The sequence below is a fragment of the Phaethon aethereus genome (genome assembly GCF_964289735.1).
Source record: "Phaethon aethereus genome assembly, chromosome: 2".
In the NCBI taxonomy this organism is placed as follows: domain Eukaryota; kingdom Metazoa; phylum Chordata; class Aves; order Phaethontiformes; family Phaethontidae; genus Phaethon; species Phaethon aethereus.
The window spans coordinates 63,080,264-63,105,588 of record NC_138582.1 but is presented as its reverse complement, the minus strand read 5'-3'; the positions used below and the strand labels follow the sequence as shown (position 1 = coordinate 63,105,588).

The 25,325-nt window shown below is 37.5% G+C and overlaps 1 protein-coding gene across 1 annotated transcript in view; it reads left to right on the top strand.

The window, feature by feature from the left end:
* The window catches only part of TMX3 (thioredoxin related transmembrane protein 3), a gene marked incomplete at both ends in the record, with an annotated part of 33,056 nt that extends 13,883 nt beyond the window's left edge, over nucleotides 1-19,173 (top strand). Inside the window, 10 exons of the mRNA XM_081996440.1 lie at nucleotides 777-876; nucleotides 1,124-1,201; nucleotides 3,572-3,638; nucleotides 6,096-6,194; nucleotides 8,233-8,290; nucleotides 9,138-9,191; nucleotides 9,498-9,554; nucleotides 15,361-15,490; nucleotides 17,741-17,809; nucleotides 18,907-19,173. Of these exons, the coding sequence (XP_081852566.1) occupies nucleotides 777-876; nucleotides 1,124-1,201; nucleotides 3,572-3,638; nucleotides 6,096-6,194; nucleotides 8,233-8,290; nucleotides 9,138-9,191; nucleotides 9,498-9,554; nucleotides 15,361-15,490; nucleotides 17,741-17,809; nucleotides 18,907-19,173 (979 nt within the window). The remainder of the gene's footprint in view (nucleotides 1-776; nucleotides 877-1,123; nucleotides 1,202-3,571; nucleotides 3,639-6,095; nucleotides 6,195-8,232; nucleotides 8,291-9,137; nucleotides 9,192-9,497; nucleotides 9,555-15,360; nucleotides 15,491-17,740; nucleotides 17,810-18,906) is intronic.
* Between the last annotated feature and the right edge of the window lie 6,152 nt (nucleotides 19,174-25,325).

Below are 25,325 nucleotides of genomic sequence, written 5' to 3'. Positions count from 1 at the left end.
CAGTGATCTCTAGTAATTTACCATAATTTTGTAAGATTATTTCTAAGATCGCATTTTCTTAACTGCTGTGCTTGCATTTGGGATCTCTCTCAAATGACTGAGACTTTATTGTGGCTGGGGAGACCTTATTGTGACCTTTCACTATATAAAGAGGGCTTAGTAGAAAGATGGAGAGATTCTTGTCTTATCAGGGCCTGTGCTGGCAGGATAAGCGGCAACGGTTTTACAGTGAAAGAGTGTAGATTCAAATTTGACATGAAGAAGACATTTTTTGCTGTAAGGGTGGTAAGACCCTGGAACAGCTTGTCCAGAGAGGCTGTGGATGTCCCATCCCTGGAAGTGTTCAAGGTCAGGTTGGATGGAGCTTTAAGCAATCTGATCTAGTGGAGAATGTCCCTGTCCATGGTGGGGGGGTTGGGCTAGATGACCTTTAAGGTCCCTTTCAACCCAGTCTGTGATCTTGTGGCCAGCAAATGGCACGAATGTTTACATCATAGCAACATTTTATATGAATATATTAATTTCAAATTGAAGTGTGCTATTTGGGGAACATAAGTTTATTTTGAGGGGATTTTTAGTGTTTTTTCTTTTAGTTGAAATTGAAATAAACTGAAAAACTAAATGAATTTGCATTGGGGAAATTAGTTTAAAAAAAAAAAACAGCAAACCCAACACAAAAACCGGTATGGCATTTTCTTGGGGATTTTTATTTGGTTAGGTTTTGCAGCTTGCAGAAACTGAGATTTTTCTTTCTCTTTTTTTTCCCCTCGTCCCAGACCTCTCATCAGGCCACTTCCTAGCCAGCATATGTTCGAGCATGTGCAAAAGAGACATCGTGTACTTTTTGTGTATGTTGGTGGTGAATCTCCTTTAAAGGTTTGAAGCTTGATTAAATAAAGTTACTTCCTTTGACTATTCACAGATGTAGTTTAAAATACCTTCTAAAAGGTTGTAATGCATGCTTGTAATAAGTTTTCATCTTTTTTTACATTTATTGAAGTGTTTTGCTTGTGTCATACCTGTATTTTCTAATTACTCTTTGAAGATAAGCTATGTCACATAGCTTTCATTTGAAGCATACTAAAAGTTCAGAAATTAAACAGCCTTGTTTGTATTTTTCCAGGAAAAATACATTGAAGTTGCTTCAGAACTAATAGTTTATACATACTTTTTTTCTGCCTCAGAAGATGTTCTGCCTGAGGTAAGTTGTTTCAGTTCCTACTATTTCTTCAGAAATGGTATAGTTCTCCTCACATATGTAATTTTGCTCTTTTGATGGCACAGAGATGGCTTCTTTCAATGCATTTAGTTTTGATAAATTTCAAACTAATTACACTGAAACATTTAATTTTTTAGTCTATGTGGTTAAAGAATACAAAGAAAATTTCAGTCTGTGATTGCTTTGTATTGGCCAAATTACTTGTTCAGTCATATTGATAGAATCAAACAGATATGCAGAACTCAGCATGGACCATACAACCTACTCAGGAAGGTAGCTACTTTTGATTTTTATTTCCCTATTTGATGGGGAGTGGGAGTTCTGGTCAGTTCATCATACGTTGTCTCTGCTGCTCCTTCCTCTTCAGGGGGAGGACTCCTCATAGTCTTCCTCTGCTCCAACGTGGGGTCCTTCCCATGGCTGCAGTTCTTCATGAACTGCTCCAGCCTGGGTCCCTTCCGTGGGGTGCAGTCCTTCAGGAACAGACTGCTCCAGCGTGGGTCCTCTGCAGCGTCACAAGTTCTGCCAGCAAACCTGTTCCAATGTGGACTCCTCTCTCCCTGGGTCCACAGGTCTGCCAGGAGCCTGCTCCAGCATGGGTATATCCACCTGCTACTGCGTGATGTCCTCCATGGGCTGCAGGTGGATATCTGCTCCACCATGGGCTGCAGGGGGACAGCCTGCCTGACCATGGTGTTCACCAGGGGCTAGAAGGGGAATCTCAGCTCTGGTGCCTAGAGTAAGCCTTCCCCCTTCTTCAGTGACCTTGGTGTCTGCAGAGTTGTTTTTGTCACATATGCTCACTCTTCTCTCTGGCTGCAATTGCACAGGTGTTTTCCCCCTCCTTAACTATGTTATCGCAGAGGCACTATCGCTGTTGCTGACGGGCTCGGCCTTGGCCAGCAGCAGGTCTGTCTTGGAGCTGTCTGGCAATTGGCTTTGTTGGACCCAGGGGAAGCTTCTGGCACCTTCTCACAAAATCCACGCCTGTAGCCTCCCTCCTACCAAAACATTGCCACACAAACCTGATACAAGTGGAAAGAGTGTAAAAGGCTGGAACTCTTTGATATTCTGTGGTCACAGTGATGCATGCGGTGAGCTGTTTTTCCCACCAAATGCAGTTTCTCACAAATGTAATTTAAACTGAAGTACTGATGGTATGTAATATTTTATGGAGAGAAGCAAAAATGTTATGAAATCAATGGTTACTAGTTGTAATGAGGCTTTACATGTCAGTATTCACTGTTAGGCACTGTTTGTCACTTAGGTAATCTTATTCCAAGCTTCAGGCATCTTTTGCAAGCCGTAAGTTGTACATAGACTAATTTGCCCTTTAAAGATTCTAAACTATGTTTAGGGGCAAATAACAGAATAGAACTTCATTTAGAATTACCTTCTTGCTCATTCATATGAGCTGTTACGTTATAAACCTGGTGCTTTTACATTTATTTCCAAGAAAGATAATGCAGAATGATTACAGAGGGCATGTCATTTGAAAAAACATTCATGATACTGTTCTTGTGTTTCTCAAATACATCAGTAAATTAGACAATTCAGCCAACATAATCATCAAAACTAAGCTCATGACACAGTCCTTTCTTAACCACAAGTGCTATTAGAATTTTAACTTAAAATGGTAGCAAGCAGTAAGGAGTAGATGCAGTATTTCTTCTGTGGCAGTTTGCTGAAAACATGAGCTGAATAAGATTCTTTTAAGTTCCAAGGGAAAGGTTTCTACACTTTGTATTTTTTTTGAGTATGTTGCTGACCATCCTAAATATCATGTTTAGCATAATGCATTCATTCATTGTTCTGTTTGCCTGAATAGGGCTACTTGCAGCCCTGTCTGCTGGAGCTGTGTCTTTAGATTCTAATCAGCCTGAACCACAGGAAATAGCCCAGATTCAGTGGGACATGTTTTCAATATTACTATTTCACCCTACGATACTATTGACTGGCCATTTAGTAGAAGTAATAGTATGACAGGTGTGGTGACAACAACGTAAGTTGGGAACAAAGAGCATAATTGATAAAACCCTCAAGTTATGATCTTCTGTTTAAAGTTCATGTCCCACAGATAAAATATTCTTCATGCTACTGCAGATAGTAGTGAAAATCCTGTGTTATTTACACTTTGTGAGACCTACCTCTCAAAATTGCATTTATGTTGTATTAGTTTTTAATATGTGGAAACTGATAGATTTACTTTAGTAAAAGTGGATAGGAAACATTTAAATGTACTTTGAGATTTTCCCCGTGGACTGCATTTCCACACTTTAAAGTTTTTTTTGCTTGTTTGTTTAAAAATCTTTTAATCTTCCATGGACTAATTGAAAACTGCTTCTCCTTCAGTATGTGACATTGCCTGAATTGCCTGCTGTTGTGGTCTTCAAAGATGGAACTTACTTTGTTTATGATGGTAAGTGAAAGTGGGCAGGTGGGAAAATGGTGAAAGTGGGGACCTTAAGGCAAGATATTTAAAGTATATATAAAGAAACTGGAACAGTTGGGATTTCTTTGAAAGTTGTGTTGGGGTGCTGGGAAATTCCCCAGTTTTGTGATAAATAACAGCTCCTTCATGAAGGAGAAAAGACTAATTAGTTCTTACGGAACAAAATGCATTTGAGAAGGAATTGGTTTTAGCAGTACTGAAATAGAAGTGTTGATGTTTGCTTGGTGTTATCAGTAAGACGTAGCTTCTAATATTATTGCTTTGTTGGCATTATCACACTTCTAAAGGTTATCCCATTGCTCCATGTCCAAATTCATGGCACGCAAAACAGAAGAATACTCTTGCTGAAGAGGAGTCACACATAAGATGAATTTACAGTTCCAAAAAGTTAATCACATTTCTTTAAGTGCTCTTCCTGACAGTCAGATCTCTCACTCTTGAAGTTAACTTGATTTTTTTTGTTTCCAGATGTGTACTCTGCTCAGAGATGGTGTAAAAGTGTTCAGTTTGAGCTTTTTGTGCCTTGGCAATACCAGCTCTATGCTTTCTTAGGACAACAAGCCTTCCTTCAAAAACTGTGAAGGAAGAGGAAATTGATTCTGCCTTTATTCCCGATATTAAAATTTGGAGGGCCTTAACTGGTAGCTTTGAGCATATGTGACTTTCACATTTGTGTTACTTGGATATTGGTAGTGGGAAAGGATCAGACAGCATAACTATCCCTATATAACTGACGAGGCCATACTATGCATACATTGAACCGTTCACCAGTCAGTCTGTTTTTCCCTTCCTGAAAGTGTCCCTCACAGAAAGGTTAAGGAGATGCGGACTGTTGTCACTTGGAACAGTTGATATGCAATTTTAGGCTTGATAAAATACTTTTGACTGTATTGTTCAAAGTGCAAGTTATAGAATGGCCACCTGAGACTAGTAGTGTTTCATAATGCCACTGACAGCAATACACCTGCCATTTGTATAAAAAGTGTATATCCGTATGTTTGGATATCCATATATAAGTGCTAGATTATACTTGGACTATACTGTAAAGCCGTACTGCTTTTATACAGCTATATTGCTGTTCTAATTTCTGAGGATCAGTCGTACCACAGCAAAATAGTATGGCCCATCAAGGATACTCTTGGTGATTTCATAGAATGGCTGTACTTGTCTTCCTCTCCAGTCTGTTGCCTTACCAATCATCCTCCAGATAAAAAATTAACTCTACAGCCTCCTTCATTTGCATTTGATTTTTTTTTTTTTTTTACAATGGGCCTGGAGAAGGAAAGCTTGCCAAAGATGAACACTTCTGAATTGCTTTTTCCACACCTTTCAAAACAAACACAAAACTTGTAATAATCCAGGCTTCTAATTTACTTTGTAAAATTTTTACTCTTTTATAATGTACTAGAAACATTATTGTAAATCAAACAAGTTATAAAGACGCAGTATAAGAGATTGGATAAGGTTATATGTGTAACTGTTTTGGGCAGAAATTTGAAGAGCTTGCTATAAGAAAAAGGTTTAGCAAAATCCATTTCAATGCTCTAACCTTGTTTGCTTATTTTGGTTTTTTTTCTTCTCCGTAGTAGGGGAATGGGATGCAGATCTGTGGGAAGCTTTATGCTTGGAATTGCTTGCTACAATCTTATGACAATTAGTTGTGAACCTGAAGTTATTGATAATCCATTCTATATAGTGGGCTTTAACATAAGTTTATTTATTTAATGTGCATTAATATATGTGTGTATATATATGCATCATATATATGATTATATACGTTTTTCTTTTTTACTTGTGATTAAGATCAAATTATAATGGTGTTTCTGGTATGTATTAGAGTTTGATTCTGTACAGGTTAAAGCATCTAGCATCTGAAACTGTAGCCTTCAGTATAACTGATTTTGAATCATATGTATCTATTTGTTCATACATTCACAATGCTGTTAATGCATCTAGTTTGTCTTAATTTTTTTCAGTTTTTCAGTTTTTTTTAAGGACACTCACAAATAGTGCTTTCTGTATTTTTTGTATCTCTTCACTTTGTATAAAACTTGACCCCTCCTTTAAAAAAATTGAAATTTCCTTTCTGCACTGGGTCATGTTATCTTCTAAAATAGCATTGTTTATCCTTGATTTGGGAAAAAATAATCATCAAATCAGCTTTTCATGCTTTGCTATAATACACATACTTTTTGTTCAACAATTGAAAAGGCTCTAGAAATTTTAAAACTCAAGAGAAATAATCCAGAAATGTGAGATATCTTGGCTAACAACAATAAAAGGAAAAAGGAAAAAATGGTGTTTGCCTCTGTAGTACTAAAAGAAAAAAAAAATCTGATTTCCTCTCTTAAAAAAAAAAAAAGGGTTTTAATGCATGATGTGTGTTCAACTTTCAGCATTTTTCTGTTTTCCTTTTTTTTTTAGAGTATGAAGACGGTGATTTGTCATCCTGGATAAATAGAGAAAGATTTCAAGGTTATCTTAATGTAGATGGGTTTACGCTGTATGAACTTGGAGATACAGGTGAGATGCTGCTACCACTGAACTCTTCAGCATCCCTTGTACTTAACGCTAAGAAAAATGAAAGAATGTGTTTTTCAAACCTCAAAAATGAGTTAATCTCAGAGTTAGATGTGATAGTGCCAATCTTTTTTTGACGTTGGTGAGACTTATTCTATTGAGTAGAGGCTTCTTCCCATCCAAAGCCTACACTAGTCCTTTCCTCGCAACATAAAAATTTGTTTGTCTAATCCTATAGTATTAAAAAAACTTAAAAATTAGTAGGACTGTTAATTTAAGAGCACCTTAGATTTTGCATAAATTGCATATTAACTCTTGGAATACCTACAGGGAATTTTATGACTGGATTTAGAAGTATCATATATGGATGGATTTAGATATGTCTTACATTAATGGATTCAAATATCTTTAAAGTAGGTATGGTAAGGAAGGGTGGAGAGCATCTACCAAAGTGTGCCTGTCCTGGAATACTTTAGTAATAGTTCAGTAAAATTTTTTGCAAGCCAAATGAAAACTTTGCAGCCAAGTGACTTCTGGAATAGGCAAATGAGTTGTATTGCTTTTAAGGTACACATACGCTGAAGTAGCAGAAGAAATGCTGTCAGTGTTGATTTTTCCAGGCCAGGATACCTTATAATCTATATTCCATTTCAAAAGAAAGTAGTTTATATTCAATGCAACATTGAGTGCTTTTGGGTTTTAAAAATTATGAAACACTTAGTTTCACAACCGTGTAAGAACCTAACATTGTTACACCTGCATTTTAAAAGGTTATTTATAGAAGTGCTGTTACAAATTGTTTAAATGTAGCATATTTCTTCATGATATATTTTTGTTTAACAATTCCTCAATTTACAAAAAAAAAATTATAAGCTCATTAATACAATGGACAAGCCATCATTTATTTTTAAGAGCTCTATGTATAAATATACAGTACCTGGAATTTATCTGTGTTGTCTTTTCTGATCTAAAAAGTAGTTGTTTCATAGTGTGTTCACTAGGTAATGTCTTACGGTGTGGAAAGAAATGGGAAAAGTGAGGATTGAGGTTTGGAAGAAGCCAGGGTGGCAGAAGGTATTGCTGTTTCACTAGAAAGTCTGGGAATGAATCGATGGTTTTTGCCCTCAAAACCATTCAGTATTGCTTGAACAAGAGTGAGTTTCTTTTTTTTGAGAGGAATGCTTCCTGTGGCATGGTGATAGGTAGGAACTGAGCCATAGATTGGCTTAGTGGGGTGGGTTTTGAGTGCGTCAGGGCATCTAGAGAGACTTAAACTGTTTTTCTGCACTTCTTAAGCTTGAGGCTTTAGTTAATTCAACTGATGACTACACTAACAGGTCTGCTTTCCTAACAGGAAGTACTTGATCTGGAGAACCTTTGGCCAGCTTTCTAAACATATTTTTGATCTGTTTCAACTTAAGAGGCTTTGGCGTTTTCTTTTAATCAGAAAAACTTCACAAAATGAATCCTGAAAAGATCAGTATATTCTGGTGTTTGGTCTTTAAGCTCCTCTGACAGAGGTCTGTGAACGGAGTTGTTTTCCTGATGCAATGAATTCCAGGCTCTGCCAGTAAATTTTCCATGTTTTTTTCTGTAAGGATTATATTCCAGATTTTCAGTAGTGTGAGAAATAGTTGGTACTGAATCCACACAACAGTAATTCAATCAATTAGAATCAGCTTGTAATTGCAATTATATAATAAAGTTTTTCATAGTCCCACATTTAGGTATATGCAAATATGCAGTTTGGGTAGGGAATTAATTTTTATCTGTGGTTTTCCTCTTTTAATTTCATTCATAAACAGACTTTTCATAGAACACTAGTGGTATGGCATTAAGCCAGATCTTAATTTATTTTCAGTAGCTTTAAGAAAAACACAATTTGGTCAGCTGCAAGAGACTATTTGGCATCAAGGTTGGTTTATGCTTAAAACTAATTCCTGTCCCTAGAGAGTGTCTAATCTTCTAGGTTGGAGTATTTTCCATCTGATACTGTGTGTTTCTTTTTAAATGTTTTCAAGTATTTTATTCCTTATTTTAGGAAAACTCGTGGCTATTGCAGTCATTGATGATAAAAACTCTTCAGTGGAACATACCAGGTACAGAATTGAGTATTGGTGATGCTATGGGAGAAATGTTCTGGTATGACATAGAGAACTTTGGAATTTTCTTAAATATTCAGAAATGCTAGGTTAAATGAATGGTTTTAACTTGTGTATGTTCTCTAATGTATGACTTCAGCCTACTGAATTTACTTAATTTATGGCTCTGTTGAAGCACATGTGAGTTCAATGAGATGATGAGAGTTTCTGTATCACTCTTCTGCTGTTTGTTAATGAGATCACTGGAACAAACCGTGATCACATAGCTTTTTAAAGCTATTGTTTCACCTTTCAAACATAGACGGGAGTACTTAAGTTCAGATAACTTTGAGATGAACTTAGTATGTTCAAACAAATGACTGTTCTTCAGCTCAGTTGCGTTAAAAATTAAATTAGTGATGCTTTTATATTCGTTGTCTGTGGAACTTATATGAAGGGACATTTTCAGTTGGGTTGGAGTTTGCTGAAGAGACTGGCAGGAGCAAGACCTTCCCCTGTCCCTTTCTGATTGCATACATAATGAGACTAAAAATATTGTTCAAGTGTATGCTATTTTCCCAGACCTCTTTGGATTTGCTTCAGAGTCACAGTGCTGCATCTTCAAAAGACAATAGATGAAGTAGCCTGACTGTCTGCTTTTCTCCTGTTGAGACTGTGTGGTAGATAGCCTTTCAACCCTTAGGAACCAAACAAGATGAATGAGGTGGTTTTTGTTAACAGAATAGGGAATCATTACTTTTAATGAGGTACTAATTGCTGCTTACTGAGGAAATCTCAATTTTTTTTTTTTTGTATTTTGACAGAGTATGTCTTGGATTATCAATGTAACTTTTTTTCCTTCCAGACTAAAATCTATTATTCAGGAGGTTGCTAGAGATTATCGGGATCACTTTCATAGGTAGGCAGACATGGTACTGTGGTATCTTAAGTGAACTTCTGCATTAAACTTTTTAAGGCAGCAGTCATTTTTTTTCTACATATGAAAAATGTTATAGTGCCTGCTTTGATATTCATATACTGATGTTTAATAAGATCATTCCATTAACTGAGTGTTTTGGGATGCTGACTGTCCTGTAGATCATCAATTTTTGAGTTATATTGCTGAGTGTGTGCTTTTATCTTGAGTTATAGGAAAAATATTTAAGGAAGAGCTCTTGCTGAAACCCATTTTTCATGATTCTCCTTTTCACTGCTTCACTTACAGGGATTTCCAATTTGGCCATATGGATGGAAATGATTACATTAATAGTTTACTAATGGAGTAAGTAAATTCTTACTTGAATATTCTTTCTTCTCTTGTATCTGTTGCTAAGTATATTTAATTGAAAAAAATATTCTGAAGAATTCCTGCCTTACATGGGATAAAAAAAAAAAATCACTGTCCTCAGAATTCAGTGTTTGTTAAACTAAACTGCATAATTTTGTGTTAGAAGTTTGGCTTACTGATAATGCTGCTTGACAAAGCTTACCTTTTATGTCTACTTTAAATTAATTACTCTTAGAACTGTGCTGTTTTTTGCTTTCATTAAGTTTAAAGTTATGTTAATTTGTAAAAGGAAATGTAAATAATGGTTATACATTATCTCAGGTTTTGATTTCTGTAGAGAAACATTTCATTCTGAATTCATTTTTGAGGCTGATGCATAGAAATCTGCTTCTTCAGAGAAGCAGCAAAAAGTGCGTGGAAGATGCTGTCTGCACTTGATATGTACATGGTACATTTTGAAATATATATGTAGCTTAACAAGATATTGATATTTGCCCTTATTACGATCCTTGTCTAAAAATGCGTAATTAGAGAGTTAAGTTGCTTGGCATTTACAGTTGACTACTTATTCTACTCTGGCCTTTTGCGTGAAAGAAGGAAGAAACGGGTCAATATACCAGCTCTGTAAGTTTTCCAAACCCCTTTCTTGGGGTTTAAAGCATGAACAAAGCATGAGTTTGTGTCCCTAAAGGTTCTGGGAGCCTCACTGGGGACTCAGGAGGCACAAGGACCATATTTCTGTGGTGTCTGTAGATTGACACCTGAATACAATTAATTTAACTTCACTTGAGAGACAGCTATGTTTAAGTGATGCGATTGGTCTAGTGCTTTATAGCTGCCAAGAATGAGACCTCTCTCGCTTCATTACTGCTTCTCCGGTGCAGGCTCTTATGTCTGACTGGCTGTGGAGCTGTTTCAGCTTGTTTATCTGGCAGAAAAGCATTTGCTTTTTTGGCTAGGCAAGTAGGGGAGTTATTTCGCTGATAGAGCAAAACCCTTAAATGTCTTCCCGTGTATTCTTCTGAGTACCAAAACTGATGTGCAGAGAAACAGGGGAGGGAGCTGAGGTCCCTGGGAGGGAGAAAATGAAGGGGAATACAACAGAACTGCCACTTACAGCAGTAGTGATGTGGTGGTAGTGGCAAGAATGCCTGATTTTATGTCTTGTAGTATAAGAGAAGGTGCTGTTCAAGTACTCACAAACTTTTAATTATTTTTTAAACAGAGCGTATACATTTCTAGCATAAGTGGAAAGCACCAAAAGAAAGCAGCAAAATATGTGCAGTGATACAAGTAGCTGCTCTTCATGTGGCTACTTGAATAATTAAAATCATATTGCCAGTGCTTCAGTTTTCCACTAGGTGGCAGCAAGTGAAAATAGAAAAAGCATCTTGAACAGTGAGAAATCTATTGCAGAATATTTTTACTGTGCTAGATAAAATCATAGAATCTTTGGGTTGAAAGGGACCTTTTAAGGTCATCTAATCCAACCTCCCCTGTAATGAGCAGGTACATATTCAACTATATCAGGGTGCTCAGAGCCCCATCCAACCTGACCTGGAATGTTTCCAGGGATGGGGCATCTACCACCTCTCTGGGCACCCTGTTCCAGTGTTTCACCATCCTCATGGTGAAAAATTTCTTCCTTATATCTAGTCGAAAGATGCCCTCTTTTACTTTAAAACCGTTACCCTTTGTTCTGTTGCTCGGGGCCCTGTTAAAAATTCTGTCCCCATCTTTTGTATAAGCCCCCTTTAAGTACTGGAAGGCCGCAATAAGGTCAACCCAGAGCCTTCTGTTCTCCAGGTTGAACAATCCCAACTCTCAGCCTTTCTTCATAGGAGAGGTGTTCCATTCCTCTGATCATTTTTGTGGCCCTCCTCTGGACCCTCTCCAACAGGTCCATGTTTTGCCTGTGCTGAGGGCTCCAGAGCTGGACGCAATATTGCAGCTGGGGTCTAACCAGAGCAGGGAGGCAGAATCTCCTCCCTTGACCTGCTGGCCATGCTTCTTTGGATGCAGCCCAGGAGACAAATTGGCCTTGTGGGCTATGAGCGCACGTTGCAGGCTCATGTCGAGGTTTTCATCCACCAGTACGCCCAAGTCCTTCTTCTATCAATCCCTTCATTGCCCAGCCTGTACTGATACTGGGGGTTGCCCTGACCCAGGTGCAGGACCCTGCGCTTGGCCTTGTTGGACATTGAGCTGTTTACCACTACCCTCTGGATGCGACCATCCAACTAATTCCTCATCCACCCAACAGTCCACCCATCAAATCGATCTTTCTGCAACGTAGAGAGGGGGATGTTTTGGGGGATCATGTCAAAGTCCTTTCAGAAGTCCAGAGAGAGGACATTAGTAGCTTTTCCCTTGTCCACTGATGTGGTCACTGCATCACAGAAGGCCGCTAGGTTGCTCAGGCAGGACTTGCCCTTGGGGAAGCCATGCTGGCTGTCTCCAATCACCTCCCTGTCCTCCCTGTGCCTTAGCCAACTTCTAGGAGGATCTGTTCCATGATCTTCCCAGGCACAGAGGGGAAGCTGACAGATCGGTAGTTCCCAGGGTCCTCCTTGCTACCCTTTTTAAACATGGGTGCAATGTTTCCATTTTTCCAGTCTCCAGGGACTTCACCTGACTTTCATGACTTTTCGGATGTAATGGAGTGTGGCTTGGCAACTACATCAGTCGGTTCCCTCAGGACTCTGGATGCATCTTGTCAGGTCCCGTAGAGTTATGTACAGTTCCTCAGGTGGTTTTGAACCTGATCTTCTCTTACAGTGGGAGGCACTTACCAAGACCGGGGACTGGAGGAACAGTCCATCCCCTCGAGAGGTGTGGGAAGAGAAATTGCCAGTGAAGACTGAGGCAAAGAAATCATTGAGTACCTCAGCCTTCTCCTCATCAGTTGTTGCCAGTCTGCCAGTCTTGCACATCAAAGGGGGTGCGCTTTCTTTGACCTTCACTTTCTGGCTAACATACCTATAGAAGCCCTTCTTACTATCCTTTGCGTTCTTTGCCAAGTTCAGCTCCATCCACGCTTTGGCCTTCTTGACCCCATCCCAACACAAGCGGGCAACGTCCCTGTACTCTTCCCAGGATACCTGTCCGTGCTTCCACTGCCTGTGCATTTACTTCTGGCCCTTTAATTTGATCAGCAGGTCTTGACTCAGCCATTCTGGCCTCTTGCCTTCCTTTCCTGATTTGTTACATCTGGATATCAAGAGCTCTTGCACTCTAGGGAAAGCGTCCTTAAAATATCTGCCAGTTCTGTTCTGCTCCCTTGTCCCTGAGGGCAGTTTCCCAGGGGATCCTATTGACTAACTCCCTGAGGAGCTGAAAGTGTGCTCTCCTAAAATTTAGGGTCCTGACTTTACTCTTTGCCTGCCCCATATCCCTCACTACTGTGAACTCCACCAGTGCATGGTCACTGCAGTCCATGCTGCCTCCAATCCTGATGTCACCAATTAGCTCACATGCATTAGTGACCAAAAGGTCCAGTATGGCATCCCCTCTGGTAGGGCTGTCTGTTACCTGGCTTAAGAAGTTATCCTTCATGCACTCCTCAAGTCTCCTGGATTGCCTGTTGCTCGCTGTGCTACTTTTCCAGCAGATGTTGGGGTGGTTGAAGTCCCCCCAGCAGGATGGGAGCCTGTGAGCATGTTGCCTTCTGTAGCTGGAGTAAGAAGGCTTCATCAATAGACTCCCCTTGATCGGGCAGCCTGTAGTGGACACCAACCACAAGGTTCCCTTTGTTGCCTCTGTTTTTGATTCTTACCCATAAGCTTTCAACTTGCTCGTGGCTCTTCTTCAGAGACAGCTCTTCACACTCAATCCATTTCTTGACATAGAGGGCAATGCCTCTGCCCTTCCTTCCTCTCCTGTCTTTTCTGAACAGCCTGTACCCATTTATTTGTCTGTCTTTTCAGCAGTGGATGAACATGTGTTTATTGGGTTAAAAAATGATATAGTTAAAACTATGCACAGAAGAAGAAAACAGAATATTATGTGTTTTACTGAAAGCAAAACTACATCTTTTTTTAAGCTAAGCTGTGTAACATTGGAATGTCAACTATAAGTATATGTAGAGTATTAATTCCTCAGCTCTTGGAAGAAACATATTAAATGTGGTTTTTATGAATCTCTGTATAGAGTATGACATTTGTATATAGCGTTTATCTTTCAGCTGCTCTACAACCAATTCCAAGAACCTCAGTTACCAGGCTACTAAATGCAATAGAAGCACTTTTTTCTTTTTGCGGGGGGGAGGGTGCAGGGGATATCTTTTCTGCGTCTGAGTAATAAAACCTGTTCTGTTTTGAATGAGAGGAGGTGTTTTGGCAGAAGCTGATAACTTGTTACCACACACTTGCAAAAGCACCTGCCTTGGTTTGATTGCCTCCTACTTATGTTTCTTGTTTGTTCCTAATAAATAGAGAATGAAAATGTCAAGGGAAAAATTGTATTTAGAGAATCTTATGTTGCAGGTTGTCACTGTTGACAAAGTTCTGTCATTTGGTTGTTTTTTTTTAAAGTTCCTTTGAAAGGATTAAATTATTTTGTTATCTCTGTAGTTGGCGTTACATTTTCTGAGGTGCAACCATGCTTTCAACTTGAATACTGGGAATGTGGTCTGCACCTTAAGCCTTAAATTACTAAGCTTTCTAGGAGCTTAGAAAATTCTCATGTATAAGTGTTAAACTTGTTCACTTCTATATTTGGAACTGAATTTAAATTAAAACCAAAACAAAACACCTAAAGAGTGTGAGAAAATTTAGAATAAATTCTATGACTTCAAAGAAAAATGGGAATCTTGAGTAAATGCTAAACAATTTTTTCATTAAATAATTGACTATCAATTAATAGCCAGTTAGGCTGATGTCATCATCAATACTACATGGATTACAAATATAGATGGGTGGGGCACTGTTAGACAAAAGTGAAAATGTGGGAAAAACTGCTGCTGTGAAGGAAAGCCACCTAGTATTTAAATTCATTGGTGACAGAACTGTAGAAAATTGGCAGAGTATAGGAAATTGTTCACCTTATTTAATGTATTTTAAATCTTGCTTGTTGAACAATGTACTTGTGCAGTACTAAATTTCCTTAAACCTGATGTAGGGCTACTTTGAACAGTAGATTATACTGGTTTATCTCCAGAGATAATTTCTAACTTTTTTTTTCTTTTGTTCTGATTCTGTGATACTAAACAATGCTTATGCACGTGAAGGTCAACTGCTGAGTAATAATTGTTTAAAAATTCCAGCTCATCTGCCACATCTGAAAGAAATGTAATAAAACTTTGGTATGGCTTATTCTTTTGACTTGACAGGTAGAGGTTGATTGATAGAGCTGATCAATTGGACTGTGGCTGTATGATATTTGGATTATACTTTTGCCTTTGTGCAGTAAAACACTTAATTAAGTGTTTTAAATTAATTGTCCTAACAGTTGTGTTGTCCTAATAGTGTATTTCAAATACAAGGCTGCTATCTGTGATCTCTTACTAATTGGAAAGTCTTAAGGTACCTGATTTGCAGTCACTTTGGGTATGTAAAATGCAATAAGCTTCAATAGCATTGCTGACACAGATGTGAAGGAAAAATATTAGTGAGAAATATGCTCGTACCATTCAGGTAATTCTCTTCCCCCTTTCCCTTTTGCATTTAAGAAACTGCTACAAGGAACACACACAAAGTGGAGGTTAATGGTTACCCTTTTAAATGGTGTAGGAATTATTTGAATTGCAGTATTTTACATATTAGTTCTTTCAATGTCTAAATTACCTGTTTTATGTTTCCAGTGACTTGACAATCCCTACTATTGTTGTACTGAATACCTCCAATCAGCAGTATTTTCTACCAGATAGGCACATTGAGAACACAGAAGACATGGTTCAGTTTATTAACAATATCTTGGATGGTACAGCTGAAGTAAGTCTTCATTGTGACTTGGAATGTGTTGATTGGTGTTTATTTCCTTAGATGCTAAAGTAAGGAAAAAATTTGGTTACGCTGGTTGCTATTCTGTGTGTTTTAGCTTCCTGTCCCATCTGTCTTCCTGTCTTGTGTGCTGCGAGTGAATACGTGATTCTGAGTTCTTGAGGTGTGCCACTGCTTGCTTTCTGACTGCAAAACCTCTTGTAGAAAGCAAGGGGTTTTTTGTTTATAGCATAATGTTAGCTGGCTTTTCTCGATATTCCTTTTACTGGTGTCACTGGTAAATGGAGAGCTTTTTACTCATGTCCTGGTTTGCTTTAAATGCATTTGATTAAAAATTCTCTTAGTGCATAATTCAACTCTACTCTTTCTTGTGGGCAGAAAATTAATAAATAGCTTGATGAATGATATGTTCATATTAAAAAAATAGTGGTATACTTGCTTTGCACGTTACAAACAGACACAAGCTTACCCCTCTCTGCTCTAAAGGTAAAAATGAGCTGTCTTTTATTAAAGCAACAAAATGAATAAATCCATTTGGAATTGATGGATTGGACAATTTTTAAATGTAGGCAAAACAAGTCAGGCTTGCTTATTTCCTCAGTGTACTGTAAGTTGGACAGAAGGCTATATTGTGTGGACGAGGAAAGAGATCATGGATCAGACCTTTCGTTTGTGCTTATGGAGCGAGAAGGCTTTGCAATGAAGGGGGACAGTGTTAATAAATCATTTGGCTGTTTCCTGAGGGAAGCCTGTATTGATTTAAGCCCTAATTCACAGTATATTGAATGCTTACTGTGTTATCTGAATCCCACTTTATGTTATGCCAACAGTTTTAGATCATCATGTGATAATGACAAGGAATGCTGTAGATCATTTCAGTCATACGGGGTACTTTGGTTTATTTAATCTGAAAAAATAATGTAGCAATATAACATAGGTGGATTTGTTTCCTGTTCATGACTTTCCTGGTCATGCTTCCAGTTGCAAGGTAAGGGGTGTTCCTGTAACTTATTTGGTGGTTCTGTGTTCTTCAATTCTCACTTCTACAGTGCTTTATTAATTGCATCGAATTATGTTACTAACATCTATTTGGCTGTATTTAAATATAACCCTCTGGTTGAAACGACAAATTAAATTGGTTTCTGTCTGTTTTTTAACTTTGAGGAAATTAATTTTTGATGCCGTATGTCTTTTTGCCATAGTGTCGCTTAGGTCTTTCTACCATTTGTTTTCAGTATTTCAGCTAGAATGATTAAAGGACTGTTTAAATTCATATCTCTATATGTACATGAGAGTGCTAATACAAGACCGACAATACAGGATGTGACTTCATTTAAGCTAAACAGTGTGTACAGATGTAAAATGACACTACTTTGTCTATGTTCAGGACGAATAAATTGTGCAGCTGTTGAGGAATTAATCTTTAAAGTATACTGGTAAACAGGTATTAGGATGCGGACTTTCTGAACCACAGTGAAATTTCTGAGAAGTCTAACATTCACCCCCTCCCTTCCTTGGGAGGTGTTGGATTATTCACCTTGGCTTTCCTGTTATTTTCTGTAAGGCCCTATAGGGCCTTCTGTGAGTGTGTTTCATCTTGTGAACTTTTTTTGTTATTTATGGGGTTTTGGTTAGGGTCAAGTGCTGATAGGTTGACTTCCAAAATGTAGGTTTTCTTCCCATTTGTTTCTCTGGCAACTCAAGGCAGGTGAAAACTGGTCCTGTTCAACAGACAAATGGCTTTCAGATTCATGTAGTTAGTCTGCCACCTAAATTAGGTGGCAATTTAGGTATAATCTGTCATTGCTTGACACAAGTTTTCTTTATCACACCTTTGTGTCTTCTTGTTACTTAGTTCGTAGATTTTTCTGCTTCTGTCATAATCCATAAATAGATATCCATCAGCTGCAGGAAAGTCCAGAAGATCTCTGCAATTTTATAATTGTTACATCAGGACTGTTGGTAGTTTCTGTTAGCGTTCTGCTATAGTAAGAGAGTGGAGTGCCAGTCCACTGTTTGCACTGATTGTTTAAAACAATTGTGAGGGAATTTTTTATGAGACTATTGAAATGCTTATCCATGCTTGAGAAGTTGGAGTGTCTGGGCATCATGAGATGCAAGAATAATTACTTTTCATTTCCTTCTAAAGGGACTTAAGCTTGCAAGGTCTGAAGAATGAACTTTTGGAATCATAACTGAAAAGTGTCAGCAGTTTTGACATGGTTCCATTTGAAATTTCAGGCACAGGGTGGTGATGGAATTCTACAACGAATCAAGAGAATAATCTATGATGCCAAGTCTACTGTAGTGGTAAGTTTTATTTTTTGTTAAATTGGATGGGACTCTTGTCAGTCAAGATGCAAATCTTTTCAGAGGGTTTTGAAATATTTTTAGATGTTTGTTTTTTGTTATATAGCATATATATTACAAGTACATATACACTAGACTTAAGCCAAATGAACTTCTTAAATGAAGTTTTTAATAATATTTTCCAGTGTGCTAAATATTCAATATGCATTAGTTTCTTCATTTTTCACTCCTTCTCTGTATTAGTCTGACATGTATTTTAAGGGATAGAATAGGGAGAATTGAAAATCTTTTCCTTGACCCTTTTGACGTTCTTTCATTGAAATTGATAGCACTTCTATGTTCTGAGAAATGTTATGGTTTCAGTCTAATTAGTTAGGGCAAATGGGTTGTAAATACTACACTTGGTGTATTTCTAAAGCAAGTATTTTTATCATCTTTCTTATAGATTAATTATGCCTAACAGGATTTTGTTGGGAAAGATGTACACCAATCCATTTCTTCACTTGTCCTACACAAGAAAACCCCGTGCTATAAATTTAAATTGAAACTCAAATGTTTCTGTATGAGTGGCTTCCAAACTTCTGTGAATGTGCAACATTTAGCCATCAGTTTCTGAAACCAAAAGTCCTTCCTCCTGTGCCATTAAACTGTTCTTCAGTAGGAGGTTGTCTAATAACAGAATGTTTCTGCAGATCCCTTATTACTCAAATTAATTTTTGAGAATGAGACACAAATAAGAGATGAAACGGATTGCCTCAAAGTGTCATTTTAACTATTAGAACAGTTGTTTTTCAAGCTTCAAACAATTAATAGGATATACAGTTGGCATATTAACATTAACTATCCCAATGCAGCATTATAATATTTGAAGTTCTGAGACTTTTTTTGTGAACTTGTAGTAGGAATGGTTAAAACGAGGACTTCTCCTTTCTGAAAAAAAAAAAAAAAAACAACCAAAAACCACGAAAAAATGAAAAACCCTCGTCTCTGTCATTTTGGATGTTTCTGAATAAATGCACAGAGTAATAAGAGAAGTAATGTGGTAATTCTGTATATTCACTAAAAGTGTTTTTTACTTCGAATTTGTGTTTCAACAGTCTGTGTTCAAGAGTTCACCACTTCTGGGATGCTTTCTCTTTGGGTTGCCCCTGGGGGTCATCAGCATTATGTGTTACGGAATCTGCACAGCTGATACAGATGGAGGGGTAGATGAACATGAGGCAGCTAAAAAGGAAAATGGTGATCGGGAGCTCACAGACGAAGGCAGTGAGGAAGAACAAGAGGAGGAAAAGAACGGAAAATATACAGAACTTTCAGATGGAGAGCTTAAACAGAAAGACATAATGGAAAAGAAAAAAGACTAACTTGTTTGGCAAAAGAATTCCCTACAATTTCCAAATAGACTTATTTATTGAAGGTAGTCATTTATTGATGATCTTCATGAAAGAGGACCTTTTTGCCTGCATTATCGTAGTTCTGACTTGCATGTATTCAAATTCTCTCAGAAATTGACATGAAAAAAGATGTTTTCTTAATTGTCTTTAATAGATTAAAAAGAGCAATTGAAACGGAAGGAATTTGCAGGTACAATTCTACACCATTTTTAAAAGTTTTGAATTGTTCATTTACAGAACAGTAAGATAATGTTACTTGACCTTAGTGTATGTGTTGAACTACTACTAATCTAGCCCAGCTGAACACTCATTCATATAAAATTAGGGTTGAAAACTAAGAAAGACTGAGAGATCTGTAAAGTCTTTCAGAGCCTGATAGCTAAAGACAAGAGTTTTCCAAGAAGTCACGTATACTACCTGTTGCACATTATTTTGGAAAAATAATACCAAACTTTTCTATTTTCTCAAGTTAAATGTAAATTCTTAGGAATTAGAGAACTGTTCTACCATGTAATAATATAATTATTGGCAGTGAAGAATGTTTACTTGATATAGTATGTGGGAGTTATATGTTAAATTAAGTCTTTATTAGTGCTTTAGCAGATAAAAATATTGAAAAACTAAATCATAAACCTTGCGTGTTAAATTGTTTTGTATAGTGCTTACACAAACTTACAGTGCAAATGATCTTTAAGTTTTCTGAATCCACAGTACAACTTGATAAAGGAAGACGTAAATATAAACACCCTCTGACCATTTTGCATAACTCTAATGACAAGGTTTTTGAATGGTGTACGTTTGTTTTACAGTGTTTAATTTAGATTGTTAAATATCTTTGAGGTAATTGGTGTTGGTATTTTTGTTTGAGACTGTTACTTGCTCTGGAAGGGAGTTAATGCAGCATAAGATTAATATTCATAGAGATTGTTTAGTATAGTGCATTTTTGTTACCTGTTTAATCATAAAAGTCACTTTTAATACAACCCTGTGACTTTTGAAAAGGACTAATTTGTGTCCAGGGTTAAAATTTCTAAGGATAAGCTATAATGTAGCCTTTGGCATTGATGTAATGGAGAGTACCGTAGAAACAAAACTTATATTGCTTTTCTCTTAGTATTCATGTTTTTCTTTCTTCTTTTTTTATGGCTGTGTTACTGTATAATACACATTATAATGTCCTCCTTATAAGGCAGCTTGATCACATGAGAAATTACTGTGCTATAGCACTAAATTAAGGAATTTTGTCTGTTTAGGCATACGCATGTTTTTTAGTTAAGTCTGTGAGTGAACCTGACAATATAAATCATAACCAGGGAAAATGTATTGCATCCTTTTTCCTTGTAGGAAAGAAACTTGTTTCTTCTGTTTAAGTAGCTTGGTAACAGCTGGCTTCTTGTTGCAGTGCAGAGTACAGTAAGTAGATCCCTGACTTCAAATGTTTTTGTTATCATACAATATAAATGATGTCTAAGGAGATTAGGAATTTTTTCATAAAAATTTCATGTCTGATTTTGAGTCCAGCCTTTTTCCTTTTGGGAGGAGAGTTAAAAAATGAGTTCATAGAATACTGAGTGGTAAGTGTCTGACATGTTGGGTTTTTCCCTTTTTTGTATTCTCCTTTTTCCTTTTATGAATTGCCTTTTTTTCATTTTTTTATTATCACAGCTAGTTGTACATAGTGACTTGAGTTTTACTGCTTTTTTTTTTTTGACAGAATCTTTGAGGTGTAGTTTTAGCATATATTTGAAGAATGAAATGCTTAAAAATGTGCTTAGAAATTTTTTTAACGTGGTGTAGAGCTCTTGAGTTATTTAAAAAAAAAAAAAAAATTACTTAATGACAAGCCTGTAAATTTCTTTGGACTTTAGCAAGACTGGTAGTTAAAATGACTATTAAGGCAGTAATATGTTTTCTTGATTTGTCTCTTTTCTTAAGATTTCAAATACAGATTGATTACTTATTTAATTTTGGCTCAGGCTGGAAACTTGCAGCTTTTGACTTAAAAACCCTGAAGTGGTCACTGGAACACTGATGTTCCTTCTATGGTGTGTAATAAAAAAATAATTCTGAGTTCTGCTGCATTGCTAGGATCTAGTTCAACTGTGAGCCTTCATTTTTGTAGTTATTTTTATGTTTATAATCAGTAGTAGCCAAAGAACTTGCTGACAAATCTTCTGAGATACGGACCCGAATATTATAAATACTGTGTAATAAACAGGTCACAGTAGGATCTGTTAAAACTGTTAACACTTAACTGCTAGAGTTAGGAAGAAAGCATGTGTGTCAGTCACTTCAGAAGTAGTATCAATCAGATGTGTACTGAACTGTGGAAAATTAAACTTGAAATGTGCTGCCATTTTCGCCAAATCCTTCTCCCAGCTATATTCAACAAGACACAGGGAGAAGAAAAGCATAAAAGTCATATACTGGGTGTCAGAAGTATGTGAAATTAAGGGTTTTGCTGTGGTCATGCAAGTAATCTAGAATGCTGTCTGAGAGGGGATCTGGCATTTTTTTTTTCTTCAGTCTCTAAAAGTTCCTTAAAGCAACTTCACTGTAATAACTTCAAATTCACAAAATAATGCTGCTTTTTTAAGTCCAGTGTAAACCTTTTGTTTTTCTGTAATAAAAACATTTAAAAGAGCCTGTTTCCTTTGCTTAATTTACACTGTGTTAAACTTAAATATTACACATTACTCATTAGGCCCTAACTAACACCATGCAGAAATGCAGGTGGCAGCTTTTATCAGACAGGATGAACTCATTTTTCTTTTTAACTTCTCATCAATATTTTGAAAATACTCCCTAGATATAGGAGTTAATATTTACTTGTTTTTCAGTGAACATCCTAGCAGTATAAAACAAATGCATTTCTGAAAAAGAAATTTTAAAATACCAATTCATTCCATTAGCATACTCTCAAAACTCTTACAAGAGTTTCAGTAGCAAAGGGAACCTGAAGCACTGTTCTAGTATACATGTCCTTCTGGAAGAACTTAATTTTGGGTAGCCTTGACACTTCGACACATGCAAGCTCTTACTGCCTTATTTACCTAGGTTGTTTTAACAGATACTGTCCACACTGTGGTGCTCACTGCTTAAAGCATGGAATGGTAAGTAGGTAGATCTGATGTGTTGAAGACTGCAGAGAAGTGCTTAATTTTCATAAAGTGTTTAAGTAAAAGGTTTAGCTTGCTCTGTTCTGGCTCAGAACTGATTTACCTGTTCCTCTCTTGTCAGCATGTGTGAAGAAGTGGTTGTACTTGGACGATTGGGAGTGTGAAGGGTTGTTCTGATGACAGCCAAAAGCTCAAGTCAGTGAAAAGGGTGCAAAACCAGAACGTACTTCCCTTAAGCTGTTAAAATTTCATGAGACTACTGTGACAGAGTGGTTCTGGCTCTCAAATCTTCGCAGGGAGCAAAGCAGCTTTCTGCTGTTTTGTTCTCCTCACTGAACATTGCTAACGGATTGAATCATACGAAACTGTTGCATGTTACTGCTGTAACCGATGAAGACAATTTTGACAATATTTTGTTGAATGCTTTGTTGAACTCTTTCTTAACTCACAAGATTTTTGTAGTCTGCCTAGGCAGTGTAGGTATTCCCGAAACAATCCTCTTTCTCAGATTTCTGAAAGTTTAACCTTTTTAAAGGATTACTGCTGATATCCTGTATATAAATTTACTGACATAAAACACCATTTAGCAGCTGATGTGAACTCTCCAGTTGCTAGCAAACTTCCTTCTGCTTATACACCAAGGAGTATAGAAATGTTTGAAGTTGTTTAGCAAGGGTAGATAGACTGAGTATTTTGCATAGAGAATTTTTGAATGGAGTACTGTGGCTTTTAACAACAAAACCTGAAAGATTTAGAAGGTCCTTTGAAGAGGAGCAAGGAAACTTTTAAGATGATTACTAATGAGAAGAATAGTATTGCTTTATAGCTGAGTTTCCCCACAAGTTTAGGCTGGAGAAGAGAGAAAACATCACTGAATGAGTGTATAGCTTGACAGCTTATTTGTACTGAAATGGTTTTGCTTTTCTAGTATGTGCTTCTGTCACTTCATTGCATCACTTCCAGTACTTGGCAGCCTCTGTTGCTAGGTTGGCATAGTCTGGGTTAATGACTGTCCTGTCCAAAATGGTGGGTGGTTTTAGACTGTCTTGAGTTAAGAGATTGAAACTTTGGTAAGCACTAAGGCTGCCACGTGAAGGGGATGAAAATGCATAGACAGGAGAAATGGGAATGGGAGAAAGGAACGGAGCAGGGCCATGTATTTTCATATCTGTGTCTTATGTTTTGATATGTTAAATTTAGCTCATTCATACATGCATAGCTAGTGGGAGTTAAGTCCTCCCAAAAGAAGTCTTGTATCTCTGTTTACTTTACAGAGAGCCTTTGGCTGGATAAGTTTGCCTGGTGTAGAGCGAGTAGCATTGCTACCCTATCAAGATTACGTATGGATGTTCTTGCTGTTTCTTGGCAGAAACATAGACTCCAAGTCACTCAAAATAATGTACTTTAATGTTCATCATCTGTTTGAAACAAAAACCAACTCTCTCTTATCTCAGGTTGCTACACTGCTGTGTTGAAGGAATGATAACTTGGAGTATATTTAAATTCTTGTAAAGGTGGCAACTTGTACTCTTAATGCTTTCAGGAACTTGAGATCTAATCGATAATGTAGGATTTGTATTTTCATCTTAGAGAAGTGTTGTTTTTTTAAAAAGAAAATATTGAAACAGTTGTTGCAGTTTAATTCTTTTTACCTGAATAGTAAATGTTTACTCTTAATCCAAAGCAGACAGTGTAGTGTTCATAGGCTTTAAAAAATTTCAGGTGACTCAATATTAAAAGAAAACAAAGGAACTTTGGGACTTAGATACTGAACTTTTTATCCCCTCCCAAAGTATTTTTTTTTCTTTTACCATTGGGTCATTTTGACTTAGAACTGACTAACTTTTTAGTTAATTTTTTTTTTTCTTTAGTATGCTTCTTTAAAATAATTTGTCTGAATATCCTGATAGTACCCTGTACATGAAAAATTGAAATGCAGACTGGTGTTTTGGATAACCACTGCATAATTTTATTTCCTCTTTGCTTTTGCAAAATATGTCTTTTTTTGATCTTACCTTTGTACATCGAGCCAGTTAAGCTGCTTCTTGATGGATCACACAACTTGCTAAACATATGCTGTTGTCCCCTCAGGCCTATGTTAAAATTTATTAGATAACATTTTCGAAAAGCAGACTCGAGGCGGGCGGTGGGGGGAAGAGACAAGAAGAAGGATACCACTTAGAAGCTATCAAAATATCAGAGTGCTATAAAACAATTTTGGAGATTCTTTTTGTCAACAAACATTTAAATCTTCAAGTATCAGAAGAACTTTCCTGTCCCTGAAAAGAGCATTTTTTTAGAATGGGAGGAATTCTAGACAAAAGGTAGTCCTATAGAATCATAGTATCTTTGAGTTGGAAGGGACTTTGAAAGGTCATTTAATCCACCTCCCCTGCAATGAGCAGGGACATCTTCAACTACATCAGGTTCCTCAGAGCCCCATCCAGCCTGACCTTGAATGTTTCCAGGGATGGGGCATCTACCACCTCTCTGGGCAGCCTGTGCCAGTGTTTCACCACCCTCACTGTGGAAAATTTCTGCCTTATATCTAGCTTAATCTACCCTCTTTTAGCTTAAAACCATTACCTCTTGTCCTGTTGCTACAGGCTCTGCTCAATGTCTGTCCCCATCTTCCTCATAAGCCCCCGTTAAGTACGGAAAGGCTGCAGTAAGGTCTCCATGGAGCCCCTCCAGGAGGGAAGCCACCCCAACACTCTCAGCCTGTCTTCATAGGAGAGGTGTTCCATCCCTCTGATCGTTTTTGTGGCTCTTCTTTGGACCCTCTCTAACAGGTCCATGCCTTTCCTGTGCTGAGGGCTCCAGAACTGGATGCAGTGCTCGGGTGGGGTCTCACCAGAGTGGAGTAGAGGGGCAGAATCACCTCCCATGACCTGCTGGCCACGCTGCTTTGGATGCAGCCCAGGATATGGTTGGCCTTGTGGGCTGTGAGTGCACATTGCTGGCTCATGTCCAGCTTTTCATCCACCAGCACTGCCAAGTCTT